The sequence below is a fragment of the Neovison vison genome, chromosome 3, assembly GCF_020171115.1.
Source record: "Neovison vison isolate M4711 chromosome 3, ASM_NN_V1, whole genome shotgun sequence".
NCBI lineage: Eukaryota > Metazoa > Chordata > Mammalia > Carnivora > Mustelidae > Neogale > Neogale vison.
In genome coordinates this window covers 147546110-147570007 of record NC_058093.1, presented here as the reverse complement: position 1 = coordinate 147570007, position 23898 = coordinate 147546110, and the positions used below count along the sequence as shown (strand labels likewise).

The 23898-nt window shown below is 46.3% G+C and overlaps 1 protein-coding gene across 2 annotated transcripts; it reads right to left on the bottom strand.

Moving 5' to 3' along the window:
- Window positions 1-169: 169 nt before the first annotated feature.
- On the bottom strand, window positions 170-6767 carry CXXC1 (CXXC finger protein 1). 2 transcript variants are annotated; one of them, XM_044242966.1, is made up of 15 exons: window positions 5637-6767; window positions 4673-4791; window positions 4472-4572; window positions 3944-4179; window positions 3676-3852; window positions 3240-3266; window positions 2917-3162; window positions 2640-2747; window positions 2281-2465; window positions 1779-1986; window positions 1590-1700; window positions 1412-1461; window positions 1169-1265; window positions 697-849; window positions 170-613 (listed from the first exon to the last, which is right to left on the bottom strand). In XM_044242966.1, the coding sequence occupies exons 1-15, from the start codon at window positions 5637-5639 to the stop codon at window positions 467-469; spliced, it is 1968 nt and encodes a 655-aa protein (XP_044098901.1). In that variant the 5' UTR covers window positions 5640-6767; the 3' UTR covers window positions 170-466. The 2 variants fall into 2 exon arrangements, with proteins under 2 accessions (XP_044098901.1, XP_044098902.1); XM_044242967.1 differs by lacking the exon at window positions 3240-3266.
- Window positions 6768-23898: the final 17131 nt, after the last annotated feature.

Below are 23898 nucleotides of genomic sequence, written 5' to 3'. Positions count from 1 at the left end.
CCCGGGGGGGGGGGGAGTTCCTGCAGAACACAGAGTAGGTGCCAACTGTATACTTAAAGCTGTGTACTGCAACCCCTTCTGAATACAGGTGTGTGCCACAGCTCATCTACCCATGGGGTTTGGGAATGCGGTTGCAGCTGGATAAATGTAAAATCCTTCAGTAGTAATCTTTCTTGATTCTTCAAAATTTTATTAACAAAACCAGGATAGGGGAGCCAAGAGTGAGCGGACTCCACTGTCCCACCCAGGCACAGAGAATGGAGAGACAGAGGGACAGACAAGGACAGGAGAAGATTCTGACACCCTCTGGTAACGGCAGCTGGGTAGTCAGATGGTGGATGGGCACAGGGAGAAACTCAGGGACCATTGGAGAAACATATGAATGGCAGAACAGACAAATGGGAGATTCAGGGCAGCTCCTTGGCCTGGAATGCAGGGTGTGAACACTTCTGGGCCAGTGTGAGGTTCAGCGGTCAGCACTGGAGCGCAGGTCGGTAGTGAGTGGGTCATGTTGGATCGTTTGGTGCAGCATCAGGGCCAATAATCCTGCCCGGTTAGTCATGGCTGTGCGTACATTTCGCTCCTGCTCAAACAGCTCATCCAGCTTGTACCACTGCCAGGGAAGCAGAAAAGAGCCGTGAGAAGGAGCTCTAGAAGCCCCACCTGACCCCAGCCACATTCAGCATCAAAACCTACCACGCGCACACGCTCCAGGTCCACTTCAGCACGCCGCAACTTCTCCCAGCAGTAATGGCGGTTACACTGACGTTTGGGCAGGCGGCAGAAGTCACCCGTGAGCTCAAAGACATCACGTACAAGAGGACACCCACATACCTCATCTGCTGGCACCTGCAAGGAGAGCGGGGGTCAGGGATGAATGGCAGCGGTGAGGGAGAAAAGAGGACAGGAATGGGGAGTGGGCAAGAGATAGAAAGGAAGGAATAGAGAGTTCAGGGAGTAGAAAAAAATGGAAAAGGAGAGGAACAGGAGATAATGAGACAGGAGAAAGGAAAGGAATGAAGAGTGATAAGGCAGGCAAAGTGAGACTTATGGAAGCAGGCAAGTAGGGAAAAGGGAAGGAAGGAGGGCAAAAGAAGCAGCAAGGGATGAATGTGGGCAGTGAGAAGGAGGAAAGGACAGAACGGGGCGAGTTGAGGGCAAAACTTACTTTGGGGTCCCGTGAGTGCTCCGGGCACAGCACCTGGAGCCGCTTACAGTAGGTCTTGCTCTGAGGATTGTAGACATCACAGAAGAGTCGTGTAGCTCTGGAGGTTTACAGTAGAGACAAGGCAGTGAAGGCAGAAAAGGGGCACCCATCTGTTTTTGTCCACGCCTGTATCCTGCCCCAACATGCCACTTCCAACCCAGCCTTAACCTCCCTGCTCTAACTGCACGGAGCGCCCACACTCACCCCTCAATGCGTGTGGGGTACATGGACCCAAAGGACGTCTGGCTCTCATACTGGAGGGATGAGCACAAATGGAGGGAACTGTGGATGTGCGCTGCATGCCCGCCTGAGACAACCCCCAGACAATACATCTGTCCCCCCGTGGACCCACGGATACTCCCCCTCAGGGTGACACCCTGACCTTGGCATAGCAGCGCTCCATGTGGCGCAAGGCAACACGTGGGTTGATAGGGTGCCCGCAGGACACGCAGAAGATCTGCAGGTCTGTGTCATCACTGTCCCCCTCATTGCTCTGTGTGGAGTGGAAGAAACGATGAGGCCCGGCAGGACCAGGCACGGGGTCCCGTGCCGCTGGGCCTTGCTTGCTCACCTCCTCATCCTCACGGACAGCCTGCTGCTTGGCACGAAGAATGATGGCCTCGAGCTCATGGAATCGGCGTTCCATTTCCTGAAGGCGGGTGCGGGCGCTCTGCTGCTCACGGCGAATACGTTCGAGCAGCTTCTTCCCGTGCTCCTCAGCAATACAGGGACTCTGCTGCCACTGCTGGATGCGCTGAGGGAGGATCTCGTAGATGCGGCTGCAGGGTAGGCAGTGGGTTAGGTGCAGGCAGGAACGGTGGCAGACAACAGAAAAAGTAGGGTGATCCACAACTGGCAGAACGGATGGCTGACCAAATGGCGAAAAGGATAACTGAGTGAGTGGAAGATAAATAAGCAGATGAGCACTTGAATGGTAGGTGGATGAGGGATGGAAAGAAGGTGCTTTGTGGACTGGCGAGTGGGCAGATGACTGACGGGAAGACATACAGAGCGCTCTGGCCACACCGTATCCCGTATTCCCTGTTCCCTTAAACCTCTCAGGAATGACTCACTTGGCTGCCAGCTTCATGCCACAGTCATCGGAGCAATACTTGGAGCCAGGCTGGGCAGGGCGCACACAGCCGGGTCCCAGGCACTGCGGTAGGGATGCGGGGTCCTTGGCATCGGCACGCTCTGGGTGTTTCCATTTGTCCTTGTGCTTCTGTTTCTGCCGATGCCGCTTGTATCTCTCTTCCTTCTGTGGGACGACGCAGGTTAGGTCAGGTTAGGGCACAGTTCAAGTCAGCCCGAGATCCGTGTCTCCCCGTATCCCACCCCCTTCTGGCTCTTGTCTCATCCAGCTCCTGACCTGTGCCTCTCCCTCCTCTCCCTGCCCGCTGCCTTCCCACAACCATTTCACCCTCTCCATCACCTTCTTCTCGGATTTCTTCTCCCGACGCTTTACATGCTTCACTTTCACTGCCCTCTTCCGCAGCGCAGGGTCCAGGAATGGAGACTCCTCTGTGTCACTCATCCAGGGCTGCAAGTGAGACAGACACTGCCCCACGTGCCCCACTCGTGACTGCCCGCCACGACTCAATGCCCCCGTCAGCTTTCCATACTCTGCCTCATCTTCCATCTCTCCTTATCATGGGAACTCAGCTTCTGTAACTTCTACCCTTCCACCGTGGGACGCTCTGGCTGCTCACCAGGCCATGGTCATCAAAGGCCCCCGCACAGAAGTCCTGGTAGAGGTCAGGGTCCAGCGGCAGGTCCTCATCTGAGAGTGGCTCAGGTGTGGCCGTAGCCTCAGGTGGCTCCTTGACTGCTGATGATGCCACTGCCCCCTCGTCCTCACGGATGCGCCCCAGCTTCTGTGATGGCTGTGGCTGCTGCTGGGTGGGCAGTGGCCTTCGAGGCCGCGGCAGGGACTCTGAGGGCGTCACTGGCGAGAGCTGCAGGGCAGAATCTCAGGACTGGCCCTGACCGCCCTGCCCGCATGCCCCGCCCCGCCCTGGGGGGCTGGACTCACCGAGGAAGGGAAGTACTTGTACGATTCCTGTGCCGGCAGGAGGAAGGCCCAGGTCAGCCCCAGGTGGATGGAGGGTGGCCCTGCCCTAACCCCTCCCACAAGAGCCTAGCCCCGCCAACTGGCCCCGCTTTGCCTCCCCAGACATACCCACTACCCTCACTTCTCAGAACCAGGACATGCTCAGTCCCATCCCACCGGCCCCGACATGCCTGGCCGCCTTGAAACATCTGGCTCTACACTGCCCACCTAGGGTTTGAGGCACCCCTGCTAGCCCCGCACACCTGATCGTGCCCCATTCATCTGGACAGGCTCCTTCCCACCTGTCTGCAGGCAATCAGGCCCCACCTCACCTGGCCCACCCCTCCTGGCCTGAGTGAGCCCTTCCTGGACATACTGCCACCCCCACCTGGCCCTGCCCAGCTCTACCCATGCTCACCCGGGCCCGCAGCTGGCACTGACGCAGCCGGCACTTCTGCCGGATCTTGTTGGGGCCCCCAAACTTCTTCATGTCCCGACAGAAGTCGCAGTGGCCACAGTCCTCAGTGCGCCGGCAGGCCTCGCACTCGCCACACATGCGGGCTGACCGTTTGATCTGCTGCTGCTGCTGGTGATGCTGAGGAGAGGGGCCCAGAACAAGACTCAGGAACTCAAGTTGGGCCTGAAATGGGATCCCCGTACCCACCCCAACCATGGCAGCCACTCACCTGGCTGGGTGTGGCCACCAAGGGCTGTGGAGAGGATTTGTGGGGCGAAGCAGAGCCCCGAGCAAGCATCGCCCCAACCCCTGTCCCTGACCCCGCCCGACGCTGCAGGTCTGGATCCGGGGCAGGCCTCTTGCGCCCTCCACCCTCATCCCGGGGCTCACTGCCGTCTCGCTCATTGCTGTCCCGCTCCCGTGACTTCTTGTGCCGATAACGGATTTCCAGCTTGGGGTCTTTCTCTGTGGGGCCAAGGCGGGTGGACACTGAGAAATTTGGTTGATCCCAGAACTCCTTCCTCTTTTTTCTATCCCACCCACCTTCTCTGTCCCCCTACTCCAGAGCACAGCGACCCCATCTGGTGGGACCCTGTATTTGGGCTCACAGTGGAGTCTCCACTCCAGCTCACCACAAACCAATAATCACCCACAGACACATACCACCACTCCCGGAGACCCACCCTCCCTTCATGGCTTCTCCTCCCTCGAGGCAGATGGATCTGCCTGCCCTGCCCAGGCCACCCCCCCCCCTCACCTCGGCACTCCCGACAGTACCACTCCCGGATGGCCTTGGCCATCTTCTCAGTGATCCGGATGCAGTCCCCATGGAACCACTCATTGCAGTTGTCACACCCGCTGCAGAGGATGGGGTGAGTGGTGCAGATGTGAGGGGCCGGACCCATCAGCCTCACCCAACCTTGCAAGTGTCAGCCCCGCCCGCCTCTCCCCGGCTCACATCATGAAGCAGTTGATGTCTGGTTTGCGGCAGATGCAGTAGATGGGCGCATTCTCCCCATTCTCTGACTTGCTGTCCTCCCCAGCATCTGGAGGCTCCGGGTCTGAACCATCACCCTCCTGTGGGATTCCCCCCCCATCACGGTTCCTTAGAGAACCCCCAACGTAGTGCCTCATCCCTTGTTACAGCTCCACCGGGGCTCACCACAAACCCCAACATTCTGCCAATAGACTTTCCATCACAGCTCCTCATAAATCTTTCCATCACAATCCCCACAAGCCCCCCACCACTCACCCCTGACATCCCAGTACCACACTTACAAATCCCATCACTCTGTCTCAGACTTTCCATCACTTAGTCCGCTAACGCTCTATCACTCAATCCACACACTTATAACTTAGTTCACTCGACCGTTCATCTCCTGCAGCTCCCATCGTGACTCCTCACAGGACCCCCTCACTTCTCACAGACACCACAGGGTAGATTCCGGAGACGGAACATGTATTTCCATTACGGTTCCCCGCGGACCCCCCGTTATCTACCCCACAGACAACGCGCCCCCATCACGTTTCCCCACCGGTCCTTTGATACTGACTCGTCGCGGCTCACCACATACTAACCGGTACCGCTCATCGCCAACCCCGTATCACTCTGCCCAAACAATTTCCCATTCGGACCCCCGCGGAACTACCGAAAGGGATCGCCACCAAACTTCCATTACGGACCCCCACAATGGCCCATCACAAAACTCCCAGACGGCTCACACATCAAAAAAAATTCAGAATATCAGACCCCCAACATTCTACCCACACACCCCTGTTAAGGCTCACCACAGGCCCCCACCATACTGCCCTCAGTCTCCTTACGGTTCACCACAGACCCCCAAGAGTCTGCCCACGGACCACACCACTACCACCACCCCGCTGACCTCTACCGCCGACCCCCTCCCCGGACCCGTACTCACCATCTCTCCGCTCTCGGCGCACCCCTCCGCAATCCCCGCCAGCGATCCGCGAATCCGTACAGACCTCTCGGTGGCGTCCGCGGCCGTTGTAAAGGCGCCCGAAACTACTTCCGCTTTGGTCGCGCCTCCCGGGCACCGTACTCTTATTGCGCAGGCCTAATGCGTCGGCTCCGCAGCAAACAAGTAGATCCGCCGCCTAGAGCCTCTACGGTCTCTCAGGCGCCACCATCTTGATTACTGAGACCGTACGGCCGCCAAATCCGTAAGTTTGCAGGAAACATGGCCGCACCTATACGGCTGCTTTCCCGAGGGCACCGCCACCTTGTGGGCTAAGTCCGTACGGTGACCGCTTGTACGGACACAACCTTGCAGAACTATGGCCGCGCCTGTGCGCGACTTCCACTCAGATGCCGTCATCTTGGAATCTGATTCCGTAAGATGGCCGAGTCCGTACGTTCACAGGCAATACATGGCAGCGTCCTAATCGCCGATTCCAGGATGGCGCCGCCATTTTGGCCATCGATTCCGTACTCCAGCGGTTTGCACTGCGTAGAAGTTCAAAGAAAGAGTGGCTCCTCCCGAAACACTACCTGTATCAAATTACACTCACTCTTCCATTCAGTCACTTTCCCCTTCCACATGTATTAATTGGGCGCCAGCAGACTGTGTGTTTTAGCGCTGCGAAGGAAACCTTTCCCCCTGTTATGTCTCCGATGTCACCGTCCACCACTCTTTCCCGCCCTCATTCCTCCTTCCAGTTCCCTCAGCCAGCCCTGGCACGGTTCATGGAAACAACCATGGAAGGCTATAAACGGTGGTGAACTGACCGCCTCTGGTGAGAAGTGTCCGAACCAAAGCAGATTTCGAAATCCGAGACAGCTGGCTTCACCAAGTCTTCCTCTGACCTCCGGCCACCGCCAGAATGTGGATTTGCTGGGTTCCTGGTCGTGACGTCCATTTCAGTTCTCTGGTTTCATACATATTCAGTTCTCTCCTATAAAGTTAATTGTAACATTTTAAAATTAGATCATGTACAATAAAAAAAAAAAGTTTTTGATCGATCAGAGAGGTAGACGTCCCGTTAGGATAATGATCTAACTCGGGCAACCACGAAATCAAATGAGAAACTGCATATCAGTGCCCCCACCAGCCCAAACCCCACCCGATGCGCGAGTCTTGGTCGTAGTAAATGTCCACATGTCCACATTCAGAATCAGAACGACTTGATTCGGGTTGAGGAGAGAGGCCTGAAGAAAAAGAACCTTTTTCCCCTTTGCTGATAATTCTTCTGGATTTCTTGGCTCCCAACGTATAGCAACTTGTTTGCTACTGATGATTCTCCTGCCGGTGGTTTCGGAAGTCTGGTTTTTGTTTTCGTTTTCTTCACCTTCTCTAAAGATTTTTACTTCTGGCCCCTCCACACCATCACAAACAACCGAAGACACAGGAACTGCAACAGGGATTCAATGACCCTCTCTTCCTAAAACCTGTTTTTAATCCACAAAGCGGACCTTCCGGTCCAGACTTGCCTCCTTTTTCTAATTCATGTTGAATTAATCTTAATTTGATTGTAATTTATTTAAATTAACATAATTTAATTCTTCAAATTTAGTTGTTCATTTATTGTATTAAGTTAATTTTAGTTAATATAAATGAATATGTACGTGTTGGTAAGGTACTGATAAATTTAACATCAATTAATGAATTTCATATTATTCAATTTTAATTTAATTACAATTTGATGTAGGAAAATAAGTTTAAGGGAATATAATTCAAGTTTAACTTAAATTTACTCAAATTTAATTTAACATTACTGACTTGATTTACTAAATTTAATTTGGTTTAAAATAATTTAATATTAAGTCAATTTATTCATTTCAATGTTGTGTATCATTTAATTTCAATTTAATATTGTTTCCTTTGTTATATTACATTTTATTTAATATGATTTCAATTTAAGACACTTAAATTTTAATTCAAATTCACCTAATTCATTACCTTTTAAAGTTACATAACTAAGTTGAATTAATTAAATGTATATTCAATTACTGTAATTTTAATATATCTTATTAAATATGATTTAGTCAATTGAGAAAAAACAGTGGGAAATCAAATTACTCACCTCTTGAACGCAAAAAGAGCCATCAGTACAGATCTCACAGACATTAAAAAGAGAATTTTTCACACATTTATACCAGTCTAATGCAATATCTTTGACTACTTAGATAAAATGGACAAATTCGCTGAAAAAGACAACTTCCCAAAACTAACACATGAAGAAATAGAAATTTTGAGTAGCCAAGCAGCTATAAAATTATTTGAATTTCTAATTAAAAAATTCCCCCAAAGAAAACTCCAAGCCCAAAAAGCTTCACTAATAAATTCCATCAAATATTTAAGGAGGACAAAAGATCAATCCTATACAAAGTGTTTGAGATAATAGAGGAGGAAAGAACACTTTCCAATTCATTTTCATAATCATTTCCCTGCTACCAAACTAGACAAAGGCATTACAAGAAAAGAAAATGACAACCTATGTGTCTGATCACAGTTTCTATACCTTCAAGAGAGCATGATACTTTGTGACTTTAAGTTCTCACCCTAAGTCACATTGTTAGACTATCCAGTGACTAAAGACCCCCAGGCAAAGACACTTCAGTCAGGAATGACATTAAAGGGCTTAGAGAGCAGCTCCCAGAAGTCAAGGAGACCAAAAGCCAGACCTCTCTTTGGGCAAAGTTAAATTCTTTTCTACACAGATGTAAAGTCATTAACAAAATATAAGCAAATTGCATCTAGCAATTTGTAAAAATGGTAATATGTCATAAACAAATGTATTTATGCCAGGAATGATCTTCAAAATGCAAGATTAGTTTCATATTTGAAATATTGTATTGCCTTACACATCTCCACAGAGGCCAAGTAGGCAAGACTTAACTGCCATCTGAGTCTTGGTGGAATGCCCTGGATTTCCCCCCTTATGAGGAATAGCCAAAAGACCATGTCTCATTCAGCTCCCCAGCTGCAGCTGAGCACAAGACTTGTCACTTTACCTCTCCTTCAGGCCACTGGTTATAGAAGCACTTGACTGAAGTTTAGAACTGATCATTCAGCAGAAAAGTGACCACCACCAGTGCTGCCCATTTGACCTCTCTGATTGTGCGTTATGTTTGTGAGATTGGGATGTAGGAAATTGATACCATCATGATCTTGCTAAATCTAATAAGCAGTCTGAATGTGTTTCAGCTTGTTGTCTCCTCACCAACTGAGTCTGTGGAGGCATGGCAAGCCATGCTAAACAGGGGTAGTAGTGAAACCTGTTGCCTTTTTAGCCACCACGCCACTGCTCAGGGACTGCTTGGCCACCTGACAGTTTGAAGCAATGAACATGAAAACTCCCTGGGATTCAGTATCCAATGCTCTTGCCGAGGTGGTGGGTGGTGGTGGAATACAGGTTCCGCATTGTCCAACCTAGTCATAGATGATCACCCATTGGCTGGCAATGTCAAAGCCTCAGTGTCAATGACCTAAAACATTATGATACTCTGCCCAAAGGACTGAATGATAAACCACCTCCCAAATTTAGGGGCCTATTTGCTAAGTTTTTTGGTTTTATGTGCTCATGCTGTATAATTATTCTGGCAGTCAAGAAAAACAACTGTTGGGGCACCTGGGTGGCTCAGTGGGTTAAGCCTATGCCTTTGGTTCAGTTCATGATCCCAGGGTCCTGGGATCAAGCTCCACATCAGGCTCCCTGCTCAGCAGGGAGTGTGCTTTCCCCTCTCGTCTGCCTGCCTCTCTGCCTACTTGCGATCTCTCTCTCTCTCTCTCTGTGTCAAATAAATAAATAAAATCTTAAAAGAAAAGAAAAGAAATGTGTTCCTTTAAAAAAGAAAGAAAAACAAAAACAAAAACTGTTCTTTCTTCCCCAGATAGAATGTGCCTTACTAGACAGGTCTGGCTGAGTGCAATTGACCTAGCCCTATGGCCGTCCTGGTTTTGCATGATAGGATACACTATAGCTCTTAAAACCTCATTGTTGGGTTCCTGGGTGGCTCAGTCGGTTGATCATCTGCCTTCAGCTCAGGTCAGGACCCCAGAGTCCTGGGATGGAGTTCTGCATCAGGTTCCTTGCTCAGTGGGGACCGTGCTTCTCCCTCTTCCTGCTGCTCCCCCTGCTTGTGTGCTTTCACACACACTCTCTCTCTCTGTGTCTCTCTCTGGCAAATAAATAAGTAAAATCTTAGAAAAGCAAACAAACAAAAACTCACTGTCAGCTACAAATCAAAAGCAGTTGTGATTGCTGTGCTATGTGGGAAGAAGCCATTTCATAGCCCCAGCCAATACACCCCTTCATGAATCTGGTTTTTTTGGTTGGTTGTCTGGTTTTATTAATTCGTGGGCTGTTTGGTATGCCACTTTCAGAGTATAACAGTATCCTGAGACCAAAAATTTAAAAACTCCCTTCTTGAAATGTACTAATTACAGTTGGCCTTTGAACAACCTGGGGGTTGTTCACAGGGGCTCCAAGCCCTGTGCAGTTGAAAATTGACATGTAACTTTTTTAACTCTCCTGCAACCTAACTACTAATAACCAACTGTTGACTGGAAGCCTTACCAATAACATGGTCTATTAACACATATTTTGTGTGTTTATATGACTCACACACTGTATTCTTACAATAAAGCTGGAGAAGAGAAAATATTATTAAGGAAATTCTAAGGAAGAAAAAAATATATTTTCAGTACTGTACTATTACAGTACTGTACTGAGAGAGAGACAGAGAGAAAGAGAGAGCACAAAAAGAGGGAGGTGCAGGCAGAGAGAGAAGCAGGCTCACTGCTGAGCAAGGAGCCTGATGTGGGACTCAATCCCAGGACATTGGGATGTGACCTGAGCCAAAGTCAACGCTTAACCAGCTGAGCCACCCCCGCATCCCAAGTATTGTACTATTTTTTATTTTTAAAAAGTCTGCATGTAAGTTGAAAGACGTGCTGTTCAAGGGTCAACAGTATAGTTTAGAGAAACTGCCTAGATTTATGCTAAAGCGTCTTCAGTTTTACCAACCATTGCTTTTACCCCATTGGTGCAACTATGAATGCAGTGAGGAATGGGAGGGGAGCCTTAGTATTATGAAAAAGTTTGATCTCGCACTGCCTAAAATCATCTCAGGAATCCCCAGAGGTCCATAGACAACACTTTGGGAACCAATTTTCTAGACCATAAAGATTAGTATTAATCAAATACTGTTGAGTGTTGCTGATTGATTGACGTGGATTACTCTCATTGCACTAACTAAACTGGAACCTGTTTGAAGTCAGGGATACCAGCTTTTTACTTTTTTTGGTATACAGTACTCTATCTACCCAGTGACTCATAGATAACTGTCAGTTAACTGATACAAAGCATGCTTGTTAAGATCTTAAAAATAATCAGCAGTTACCTGTCTTTCTGTAGATGACACAGGAAGAGAACACCCAAAGTTGCTAGATAACAACAAAAAAAGTTTTTAAATGAGAAGAGAAATTCTTTGAAATACACCAGGTTGAGGGGGTGGATAACAGAAAAAGAAATACACCAGTGAAATCCTGTCATAAGAGGAACAGTAACTTTCCAAGTTGTTGTTGTTGTTGTTTTTTAAGATTTTGTTTATTTGTTTGAGAGAGAGCACAAGCAGGGTGAAGGGCAGAGGGAGAAGCAGACTCCCTGATAGCTGGGATCCTGATATGGACTCGATCCCAGGACTCCAAGACCATGACCTGAGCTGAAGGCAGACACCCAACCGACTGAGCCACCCACGTGTCCAAAGTCTTTCTAATCTAAATTTTTATTGTAGTAAACATAGTGTGTAGTAAAGCCCTAAAATAGACAAGGAAAAGAAAGTATGATTTGTGATATTTTTCCTTTACCTTTCTTCTAATTATAATACTAATCCACTGCAGAAAAACTAGAAACTCTAGAAATATGTGAAACAAACCCCAAAACAATCCTACCATTGGGAGAAGCAGTGTTAACTTGCTAACATATTTATATATGTATATACAGGTACATGAACATTAAAAAACAGATTTGGGGTTATATGAATTATTTCCAGGCCTATGTTATAATCTTTCAATCTAATATCTTTTTGAGAAATACTTTGCCATATCTGTAAATATTTTTTAAATAATTCCTTTTTTTTGTATTTTATTTGTGTATTTGACAGAAAGATAGAAAGAGAGCACAAGTAGGCAGGTGGAGGGAGAGGGAGAAGCAAACTCCCCACTGAGCAGAGAGCCCAACATGGGGCTCGATCCCAGGACCCTGGTATCATTACCTGAGCTGAAGGCAGCTGCTTAACTGACTGAACCACCAGGTGACCCTAAAATAATTCTTAAACTAATTTGAAAGTATTTTTTTAGGTCCCTGAAAGTTAGGATTTTTATCCCCACTTTACAGTGAAAGCAATCCAGACTCAGGGAGCCTAAGTCTCTTGCCAGATCAGTCAGTAATAATAAATCTGATATTGTTAGTAACAATTTTCCCCCTTTTTAAAAAATTTTATTTATTTATTTGACAGAGAAAGAGTTCACAAGTAGGCATAGAGGCAGGCAAAGAGAGCGAGGGGGAAGCAGGCTCCCTGCTGAACAGAGAGCCTGGTGCAGGTCTCAATCCCAGGACCCTGAGATCATGACCTGAGCAGAAAGCAGAGGCTTAACCCTCTGAGCCACCCAGGCGCCCCACAATTTTCCCCTTTGAGTGGGTTGAAATCAGGGCATAGACTGAGGGAACCCCAGTATGGGAGCAGCCAAATGAAAAAGCTGTTGGGGCAGCCACAGAATGGAGCAGGTTCTGAAATCTGAGGATCACAGTAGGCCTATGTCAGGGAATGGATCAGTAGCCCAGGTAATCAGACTCCAGGCATCAGGAACTTAGTCAGGAAACCAGCAACATGGAATGAAGAGTAGCGGTCTCTGCATGTCAACACACTTCATGATCTGTTGGTGTCAGGATCGTCAAAAACAATGTGACTATTGGTTAAAACAATGCTCTAGTCACACAGAGAAGGTACAAAAGGAGATCAGCTACACCAGTAAGCCTTGGTTTCCCATAGCCAGTGGGACTCTTACTGCATTGAGTATGAAGTACTTAATTTCCCATTCAATGTGTACTCCTTTGTTCTGCTTAAGCATGTACATCATAGAGCACCTGGCTAACTCCACTACTATATCCCACCAGGAATGTGGTCCTTCCCCTGCTGCTAAGGATAAACAGGTTTATTGAGCATATAACTAAGAACACGATTGTTGGGTCATATAACTCTATGTTTGACTATTTGAAGAAATTGCCAGACTGTTTTCCAAAATAGCTTCACCACTTTCTATTCCCACCAGCAGGTTCTAATTTCTCCAACTCCTCAGTAACATTTGCTATCTCTCTTTTGGATTATAGCCGTGCTAGTGGGTGTGAAGTGGTGTCACATTCTGGGCTTAATTTGCATTTCTGTAATAGTTAATGATGTTGCACATATTTTCATGGACTTATTGGCCATTTTTATATTTTCTTTGGAGAAATCTCTAATCAAATCCTTTGCCTATTTTTCATTGGTTGTTACTGTATCTATAAATATTCTAGATATATTCCTTATCAGACATGGGATTTGCAAACACCTTCTTCCATTATGTCAATTCTCTCTTCACTTTCTTTCTTTTTTTTTTAAAGATTTCATTTATTTTATTTGACAGAGAGAGAGATCACAAGTAGGCAGAGAGGCAGGCAGAGACAGAGGGGGAAGCAGGCTCCCTGCTGAGCATAGAGCCCGATGAGGGGCTCGATCCCAGGACACTGAGATCATGACCTGAGCCGAAGGCAGCGGCCCAATTCACTGAGCCACCCAGGTGCCCCTCTCTTCACTTTCTTGATGGTGTTTTCTGGAGCACAAAAGTTCTTAATTTTCAACCAACAAAACTAAAAGACAACCTACTGAATGGGAGAAGATATTTGCAAATGGCATATCTTACAAAGGGTTAGTATCCAAAATATATAAAGAACTCATACAACTCAACACCAAAATAACAAATAATCCATATTAAAAATGGGCAAAATACAGGAACAGATATTTCTCCAAAGAAGACATACAGATGGCCAACAGATACCTGAAAAGATGCTCACACCACTCCTCAGCAGAAAAATGCAATCAAAACCACAATGAGATATTACCTCACACCTGTCAGAAGGCTAAAATGAAAAACTCAAGAGACAACAAGTGCTGCCAAGGATGTAGAGAAAAAGGAACTCTCATGCACAGCTGGTGGGAATGCAAACTGGTGTAGCCACTCTGGAAGATAGTATGGAGGTTCCTCAAAAAATTAAAAATAGAACTACCATATGGTCCAGCAATCACACTACTGGGCATTTACCCAAAGAACATAAAAACATTGATTTGAAGGGATATATGTGCCTTTATGTTCATTGCAGTGTTATTTACAATAACCGAACTATAGAAGCAGTCCAAATGTCCAATGATAGAGGAATGGATAAAGAAGATGGTGTTTATATATATACAATGGAATATTATCAGACTATAAAAAAGAATGAAATCTTGCTATTTGCAATAACATGGATGGAGTCAGAGAATATAATGCTAAGTGAAATAAGCCAGCCAGAGAAAGACAAATACCATATGATTTCACTCATATGTGGACTTTAAGAAACAAAACAAATGGTGGAGGGATGGGAAAGGAAAAAAAGTTTTTAATATTGATGACGTCCAGTTTATCTACTTTTTCTTTTTGTCCTTGTGCTTTAGGTATATCTAAGAAACTACTACTTGATCCAAGGTTACAGATATTCATACCTATGTTGTCTTCAAAATCTTTTATAGTTTATGCTCTTACACTTAGGTTTTTGTTCCATTCTGAGTTAAAAGATCCATTTTGAGTCTTCTGTATGGTGTGAGGTAGGGGTCCAACTTCATTCTTATGCATATGGGTATACAGTTGTCCCAGCACTATTTGTTGACTATTCTTTCCTCAATGAACAGTGATGGCATCCCTGCCAAAAATCAATTGACAATAAATATGAGGATTCATTTCTGACTCTGAATTGTATTCTATTGATCTGTATATCTGTCTTTATGCCAGTACCATATAGCTATTGCTGTAGCTTTGTCATAAGTTTCAAATTCAGAAAGTCTGAGTCTCTTTATTTTAAAATATTGTTTTAGCTTCTCTGGGTTTCTTAAATTTTCCTAAGATTTTATGATGAGATTGTCTAGTTTTTCAAAGAAGTCAACTGAGATTTTGATAGGGGGGTTTGAATCTGTAGTACTGTCATGGGAGCAACATTAAGTCTTCCAAAGCACCAACACAAGCTGTCACCTTCCAGTCCGCTGCATCCCACTTAACAAATGTTAAATGAACAATGTCATAGGACTGGGGCATAAGATGGGAGCTCCTGGCCCCGCCACTTTTAACCCCTTCAAGGACTCAACCCTCTGCCCCTATGTGGTGAGAAGATCACAGAGACTCAGTCCAGCCAGTGCAGGTCTGGGGACATGTTGGCACAAGGAAATCTCTGGATGGGAACAGGGTTGATTGACCTCTTGGAAGCAGGAAGCCTATCACGGGCCTCATGGGACTGTGACACAATGATCTGCAGCCCTTTGGGGATCAGTGTCACGTGGTTCTTTGGGGGCAGGGAACCCGAGGTTATTTCCTCTGTGGTATGACTGGGTCAGCCCCTGTCTTCCCTACCATCCATGGGCCTTGAGTACTAGGACAGGAAGGGAAATCCCTTCGCACCGAGGGAGAACAGTTGGAGGCCATGTGTGCTAACTGCTATTCTCTCCCAGGCAACGCCTTTCACACCACAACTGAATTCAAATTATTATCGCCACTTGCCAACTTGTTTTTTTCTACCAATGTGGTATGACTTTGTCTCCCTGCTGTGTCCCTTGACTTATTCTTTCTTCTGATGATTTAGGAAGATAAAACAAGTGCTCACTTTGGCAGACATATACAAACAGAGGAAAACAAATGTTGACAGTTTTCAGAATGTTTATGGTGGGCTGCCATGTTATGTTTTTGTTTTGTGCTGTTTTAAAAACTGTAATTGTCTTAATATTCCTTTGATCTCAAGCATAGCAGGGAATTCTATGAAAAGAAAACAAAGAACAACAAAAAAGACCATTATTGTGTAATTTCTTTGAAATAGTTTTTAGTGTGTTATTTTATTTTTTAAAGATTTTATTTATTTGACAGACAGAGATCACAAGCAGGCAGAAACACAGGCTGAGAGAGAGAGAGAGGGAAGCAGGCTCCCCGCTGAGCAGAGAGCCCGATGCGGGGCTCAATCCCAGGGCCCTGGGATCATGACCCGAGCCAAAGGCAGAGGCTTTAACCCACTGAGCCACCCAGGCGCCCTAGTGCGTTATTTTAATATGGACAGTGCGTTTGCATTTCAAAACACAAAAGTAGCTATAAAATGTATTGTTTGCTCTTGAACATATTATTTGATGTAATCCTATACAAATTTACAATATATGTGCTTATATTTGCTCATTATGTAAAAGATTTTGAGAAATCTTTGTAATACCACAAAAAAGGTGTGACAAATAATTTGAAGCTTATGTTTTCAGATGAAGAAATGTTTTCCTTTAAACAAAAATGGGAGAAGAGGGAAGTCACTGACTTTTTTTCTATTGCTCTGGTGTTTCTTTTTCATATTTAAAGTTAGCTTCTACTAAACACAGGGTATCACATTCATACATTGCCTGTTTCTTGGCACCACTGCCAAAGGAAAACAACAATATTGACAACCATTATCAAAGTCAGGAAGCAGGGAAGTAGAGACAGCTGTTTACTAGAACCTCTCAGAGCTCAGGCAGATTCTATTTCCTTCCCTATTGGCTATTACCATCTAGTCTATGCTGCTATAAGGGACGCCCTTCTAGGTTCCCTCTATTTTTTAAAAAATATTTTATTTATTTATTTGACAGAGATCACAAGTAGGCAGAGAGGCAGGCAGAGAGAGAGGAGGAAGCAGGTTCTCTGCTGAGCAGAGAGCCCGATACAGGGCTCAATCCCAGGACCCTGAGATCATGACCTGAACCAAAGGCAGAGTCTTAACCCACTCAGCCACCCAGGGGGCCCCTAGGTACCCTCTATTAAAAGAAACAGGCTTTTACTGAAGACAGGTGTCCTGATGTTATGGGAAATCTTAGTGCTGGGGAAAGGGAGCCTCTCCTCCATTTACTGGCTCTAGCACAGCAGGAGGATAGGAAAATGTCTAGGCAAACCAGCTTCATTTTCATGGCTTTAAAAAAATATTATGAACTATAGAATCACTTTTGAGTGAGGTGAAGGAACCCTACTATTACTCGAAAAGACATACTTCTTCAGTAAAAATTTCCCTGATATAAAGGTGCTGGTGGACATGCATTTTCCTTCCATGTGTTAAGCTAGGAAGCCCAAGAAAATATTGCCAGGGCAGCCGACAGAGCCTTCAAGGACCAGTGGCCGAACCTCACAGACATCACAAGACCATTGGTCTGACTCCAGATCAGAGGGTTGTCATAGCCCAACTTCTTCTGTACCCGCAGAGGGGATTTGCCCCACATCTCTGGTCTACCATTGCCTCCTTTCTTTTCTCTGAGGCCGTCCTATTCATCAGAGCCTCTGGAATCTTCTTCATTTCTGGCGTTGTTTGCCTCCTCTGGGCCCTTACTCTGCCAGTTTTTCTTACTGTTCTCATCATTTTCACCTTCGTAAATGTCCTCTGGTTGCTAGTCTCACTCCTGGCTGTAGGACCTCACAGAGTAAGTCCTCCACCCATCCTGGAGTGATCATCTCCACGTAGTGAATGTCATACACATAGATGTCCTCCTGCCCCTCCTGGTGCCCGACTCTTGATCCATCCTTGGAGATAGTCTGCTGCTCTGGGTCAGCTCTGTGAAATTGCAGAGGACTGCCTCTAGGTCAGATGTTTTGCAGGAGCCATTGGAGGTGGCCTCTGGGTTTCCCTACTTGTAGACCAAATCAAGAGCTGGAAGCATGCATCCATAGAGGCTTCTGGGTTTCCTGTGCATCATCAGACTCCAGGCCCCTGGAGGGAACCACCAGGATCAGTGGCTAGAGACCTCCTTGCAGTGGCCTTCCAGTCGGATCTCCTGAGCCAAAGCACAGAGGTCAGGCCAGATATGCTGCTGTGTGCCCAAAATAGTGCAGGATGGCTCACAGGAGAGGCTGCACTGGCTAGGTCCTCCTGGGAGTGCACCGGGGCCCCCACATGGATGTCATTATTCTCCACTGCTTTCTCAAGACCCTTGGGGTGTCTTTTGGGCAATGGATTTCAAGCCTCCAAGGTCTTTAGAAGCGAAGACAAGAGCTTTGGCAGGCTCCCTGCTGTTCTCTGGCTAGTGCAGGGCACACCTGTCCTGCCTGCCTCCAGGGCAGCTGTCACCAAGACTCTTATTGCTTGTAGTATTTTAAGATTAGAAATTGCGCATTGAGCAACAAGGATGTGAACTGCACCAGCCACTTAAACACAATTTTTTAAATTTTGGGGCGCCTGGGTGACTCTGCCTTCGGCTCAGGTCATGATTCTGGGGTCCTGGGATCGAGCCCCGCATCCGGCTTTCTGCTCAGCAGGGGGCCTGCTTTCCCCTCTCTGCCTGCCTCTCTGCCTACTTGTGATCTCTGTCAAATAAATAAATAAGTCTTTTTTTAAAAACCATAATTTTTTATTTTATTTTTTTGAGATTTATTTCTTTGACACAGAGAGAGAGAGAGAGAGAACAAGCAGGAGGAGCAGCAGAGGGAGAGGAAGAAGCAGGTTCCCAGCTGAGCTGGGAGCCCAATTCGGGGCTGGATCCTAGGACCCTGGGATCATGACCTGAGCCGAAAGCAGATGCTTAACTGACTGAGCCATGCAGGGTACCCCTAAATATGACTTTTTAAAATAAATACATTATAGAACTATACATGTATTTTCTCTTTCCTATGATTTTCTTTTTGAACTTTTTAAAAAAAGATTTTATTTATTTATTTGACAGAGAGAGAGAGATCGTAAGTAGGGAGAGAGGCAGGCAGAGAGAGGGGGGAAGCAGGCTTCCTGCTGAGCAGAGAGCCTGATTCGGGGCTCAATCCAGGATCCTGAGATCAGGACGGGAGCCTAAGGCAGAGGCTTAACCCACTGAGCCACCCAGGCACCGCTCTGCCTTATGATTTTCTGAAGAACATTTTCTTTTCTCAAGCTGTCTTTGTTGTAAGAATACCGTATGTAGGGGCGCCTGGGTGGCTCAGTGGGTGAAAGCCTCTGCCTTCGGCTCAGGTCATGATCCCAGGGTCCTGAGGGCTCTCTGCTCAGCGGGGAGCTTGCTTCCCCCTCTCTTTCTGCCTGCCTCTCTGCCTATTTGTGATCTGACAAATAAATTAAATTAACTTAAATAAAGAATACCATATGTAATACATGTAATATACAAAATATATGTTAACCGACTGTTTATGTTATCCATAAGGATTCTGGCCAATAGCAGGCTATTAGGAGTTAAGTTTTTGGGGAACCCAAAATGATTTGTGGATTTTTGACTTCACATAGGATCAGTGCTGCTAGTCACTGTCTCGTTCAAGGGTTGACTGTACTTAAACTCTTCTTTAGCAAGGTATTGATCTTAATCTCAGGTCATGATCTCCAGGTCCTGGGATGGAGGCCCACATTGGGCTCTCTGCTCAGTGGTGAGCCTGCTTCTCTCTCTCTCTCCATCTGCTCCTCCCCCTGCTCATTCTTTCTCTCTTTCTCACAAATGAATACAATCTTTTAAAAAAGATTGTATTTATTTATTTGACAGAGAGATACACAGAGAGAGAGGGAACACTAGCAGGGGGAGTGGGAGAGGGAGAAGCAGGCTTCCCACCAAGCAGGGAACCTGATGTGGGGCTCGATCCTAGGACCCTGGAATCATGACCTGAGCCGAAGTCAGATGCTTAAAGACTGGGCCACCCAGGCACCCCTCAAATAAATGAAATCTTTTTTAAAATGTATAATTCAAAGGTTTTTAGTATATTCAGAGAATTGTACAAAGATTACCACAGTCAATTTAGGACATTTCCCTCACCTCAAAAAAGAAACTCTGAACCCATTAGCAGACACTCCTCACTTTCCCTCGACTTCTCCAACCACAGGCAGTCAAAATCTAGTTTTTATTTCTATAGATTTGGTTAGACTGGGTATTTCACATTGATAGAATCATACAGTATCTAGTATTTTGTGACTGGTTTCTTAGCATAATTTCAAGATACATTCATGCGGGTGCATATATCAGTATTTCATTCTTTTTTATAGCCAAATAATATTCCGGTGTGTGGATATAATACATTTCATCTATCCACTTGTTGATAGATATTTGGGATGTTTCCACTTTCTTTGGCAATTATGAATAATGCTGCTATGAAATTTATGGACAAGTCTTTGCATGGACATGCGTTTTCTTTTTTTTTTTTTCCTTAAGATTTTATTTCTTTATTTGACAGAGATCACAAGTAGGCAGAGAGGCAGACAGAGAGAGGGGGAAGCAGGCTCCCTGCTGAGCAGGGAGCCCGATACGGGGCTCGATCCCAGGACCGTGGGATCATGACCTGAGCCGAAGGCAGAGGCTTTAACCCACTGAGCCACCCAGGCGCCCCTCGACATGGGTTTTCATTGCTATTGGGAATTACTACCTGGGAATGGAATTGCTCGATCATATGGTAATTCTATATTTAATCATCTGATGAACTACAAGGCTGTTCTCCAACATGGCTGCACAATTTTACATTCCCACCAGTAACGCTTGGAATAATTGTGACCACCTGGGTCTTCCATCAAGCTGTACACAGAGCAGGGCCTAAACCAATATTTCTGTGATTGCAGAAGTGTGGTCGGAATAGTGTCTGGAGACTGTACTGGCTAGGCAGAAACAAAGGAATAAGGGTGCTTACAGCAACAGTCTACAGTGGAATGCAGAGCCTAGCAATATTCTCAGGTCAGCAGCATTCCCTTGGTCTCCTACACAACCACGTCCTCCATCTCCTTGATCCATCCATCCTCCAGTCTCCAGGTCGGAGGGGTCGGTTCAGCCAGGCAGCTAGTCAGGTCGAACTGGTCACATAAAACAGTGGTAAAAGATTGGGAGAGAAGACTGAGACACAAAGGCATGACTCCCATAGCTCCATCAGATCCCACAGGCCACGCACCACGAGATGCATAACTAGTTCCCTATCTCAAGCCATATCTGGTCATTAAGATCCGAGCCTAGATGTCTGTTTCCCAGCCCTGTGTCTTCCTTGGGACCTAGACACCCCATCACAAGGCGACGGCGCTCCTGGGTGTTGGGTGTCATGGAGACTGAAGGGCCTTCAAGACCCAAAAGATGATTTTCCAGAGACATAATTTATATTTCAAAGCTGCTTCATGGGGCATTCTTCTTGCCGGTGGGTTAAGTGGCGAACTCATCTGTCAAATCTTCCTATACCAGAGCATTCTCCCTTCCTAATGGGAGACCTGAACGCAGTCCTGTTGGGCTGGGTTGGGCCTGGGGCGGGGAAAGCCAGAGAATCTCAGGATCTGGCACCTTCCCCCAACTCCCCTGTTTTTCCTTGGTCACCATGGTGGGAGTGTGGCTTTTCTCCTCACGCTATAAGGTGTCTCATCAGGGAGCTTTACATATCTGCGCCCCTTCTCACCAAGGTATGAGTGAGGTAAGAGACCGGAAGTGGGCTCTGTCACCATGGGAACCGAAGACGCAAGACTTCCCGTGGAGTTGAATTTGAGTCTGCGCAGTCCTGGCCTCCTCATTGGCCACGCCCCCAGCCTCCCCTGCTCCTTCGCTCTCGCGTTCGGACGGGTGGGTGGAGACTCGGGAAATCGATTGTGACGCCTCCTACTACGGCATCCTTTCCCGTGAGAAACTCACGATGTAGTTGGAAAGACGATACGATATCAAACAATTTCAATATGTATTTTTTTAAACTACCATCAATAATAAAGGAATGCAAAGTTCGGAAAAATTGGACTCGCTCTGAGGGGAGATCAAGGAAGATTACCCGCAGAGGCAAGTATTGAGCTAAATTTTGAAAGATGATTCGGAATTATTCAGAGGACCGAAAGGGTTCGTGGGCTGAAGGACAGTCCAGACAGAAGAACATTACGAACAGAGACACAGAGGTATCACACAGCATGTACGGACTGGCAAGATGGGGTTGGGAGGCACAACGTGGCAACTACCACGAACATCGATTCCCTGTGGTATCAAGTGCTGGGCAAGAGGGGCGGTCGCTGAGGCTAATGAGGTAGTCAGGGGCCAGGTCAACAGTAGAACTGTATGCCAGGCCCAGGAACCTGGGCTTTCCTTTGAAGATGACAGCCACGAAGGCTCTTTTGTCAGGGAAGCATTAAGTCCTGCCACAATCACCCCTGACCGTCCGCCTCAAACCATTCCTGATCCCGGTTCCCCTCCTGAGGGCCGAACTCTTAATTCTGATCCTATTTTTTCTAAGCAATAATAAATCTGACCGTGATGGTTCATAAGAGGATGTTGTGGATTCCAAATCCGTCCTGAACATATGTGGGGCAGTCCAGGTGAAAGGGCAGGACCAGGAAGGCTAATGGGCCACATAATCCGGATCTTCCTTCTAGGGGTGAGACAGTTTAGCAATGGAATGTCCAGGTGTATCAGATGCTGTATTGCACTAACCTGTTACCACTGAGAGACGGACCAGCTGCAGGTGATGTTGCTAGGAAATTCACCAAGAGGCTTTAATGAGAATCTTAAGCAGACACCAAAGGAAACAAACAGTGAAAAACAGTGCGAAAGGCAGAAGGATTAAAGCCAGGGACATTTAGTTGTACTGAATGATATTTATTGATTCGCTGATTAATTGACCAGAGCTGGAGGATTTATTTAAAAATAAATCCTGGGGCGCCTGGGTGGCTCAGTGGGCTAAAGCCTCCGCCTTCGGCTCAGGTCACGATCCCAGCGTCCTATGTCTGAGCCCCGCATCAGGCTCTCTGCTCGGCAGGGAGCCTGCTTCCACCTCTCTCTCTCTGCCTCTCAAATAAATAAATAAATAATAAATCTTAAAAAAAAAAATCCTGCGGAAGAGGATGTTAATTACACAGTCTGCACAGGGTAGAATTTAATGGACAAAGTCCTGTACAAAGTAGGAAGATCTGTCTTTAAGGGGAGGACCGTGGCCTCTTCCCTGAGCATAGGTGGGAGGAGGAAAGGTGACTTGGCATTTCCGCACTTGCCCCTGGAAGTCTGAAGATGGCTGTTCCTGTGTAGATCTATAGTATCTTTGAAATCTAAATTCAGAACAGTTTATGGGCTTGAAGATGTTAGATTTCCTGTGGAGGTGAGATTGAAAGGATAATGCTGTCCACATACAGCCTGTCCTTTTTCTTTTTATATATTTCGACCTGTTTAGTTTTGTTGTGTCTCAAACTGTGTATAGTTGGATTGTGTTTTTTAAAAATCTGAGGATCTTTTATCATATTGAGGATTAAATACATCTACTTACGTTATTATAGTTTAAAAACCAATATAGAAACTTGGTGAAGGATTCAGGGTTCAAGGAGCTAAACACATGCCTAGATTTGGGTTGAATTAGGTAGGGGAGGGCTGGGGTGGTGAGGAGGCAGAAGTTACACACCAGGGAACTGGTCCCATGACAGTTAGACAGGGAAGTGACGAATCCATGTGAGAATTTATAGATTTTAGAGGCCATTAGGGTGTGATGGCAAAGGGACAGAGGAGTTGTTTTGGGGCGATGGAACTTCTCTGGATTCTGATCATCATGGAATTTACACAAATCTCTACGTGTGCTAAATAAGAAGGCAGTTTTACTGTATTTTAACTTAAAAAAAGAAATTTCCAACTTAACCCCAAAATAAGTAAACTTCCTATGTCTGACCACCTAAGGTGACATATGTTTTGTTTCTTTAACTGATCTGATATCTCTGTGATGTCTCTTCAGAAGTTAGTGTTTTACCTATAATTAAAAATGGCCAAAGGAAAAAACAAAGGCAGAGTTTATCAGTCTTACCAAAATTAATACCTGATGCCGCAGCTGACATAAGATTTGGTATTTATGTTGAGCACTGTGAACACTGGGTGTTCACCCCGAGTGCTAACAAATTTCTAAAAATAACCTAAGGAGAATTGTGGTTTGGGGTTAGGGTTAGATTGGAGTTCGGATTCTGTTAAGTTTGAGTGTAATTCATAGTCAGTGAGAGGGGAGGGAA

Bases quoted from the DNA above. Each gene is read 5' to 3' on its own strand.
- CXXC1 (XM_044242966.1), bottom strand. The intron at 3,853-3,943 runs GTGAGTGGCTGC...CCCTCTCCTCAG, and splicing joins TGGTGGCCACACCCAGCCAG to CATCACCAGCAGCAGCAGCA. The intron at 2,748-2,916 runs GTGAGCAGCCAG...TCTCACTTGCAG, and splicing joins CCTTTGATGACCATGGCCTG to CCCTGGATGAGTGACACAGA.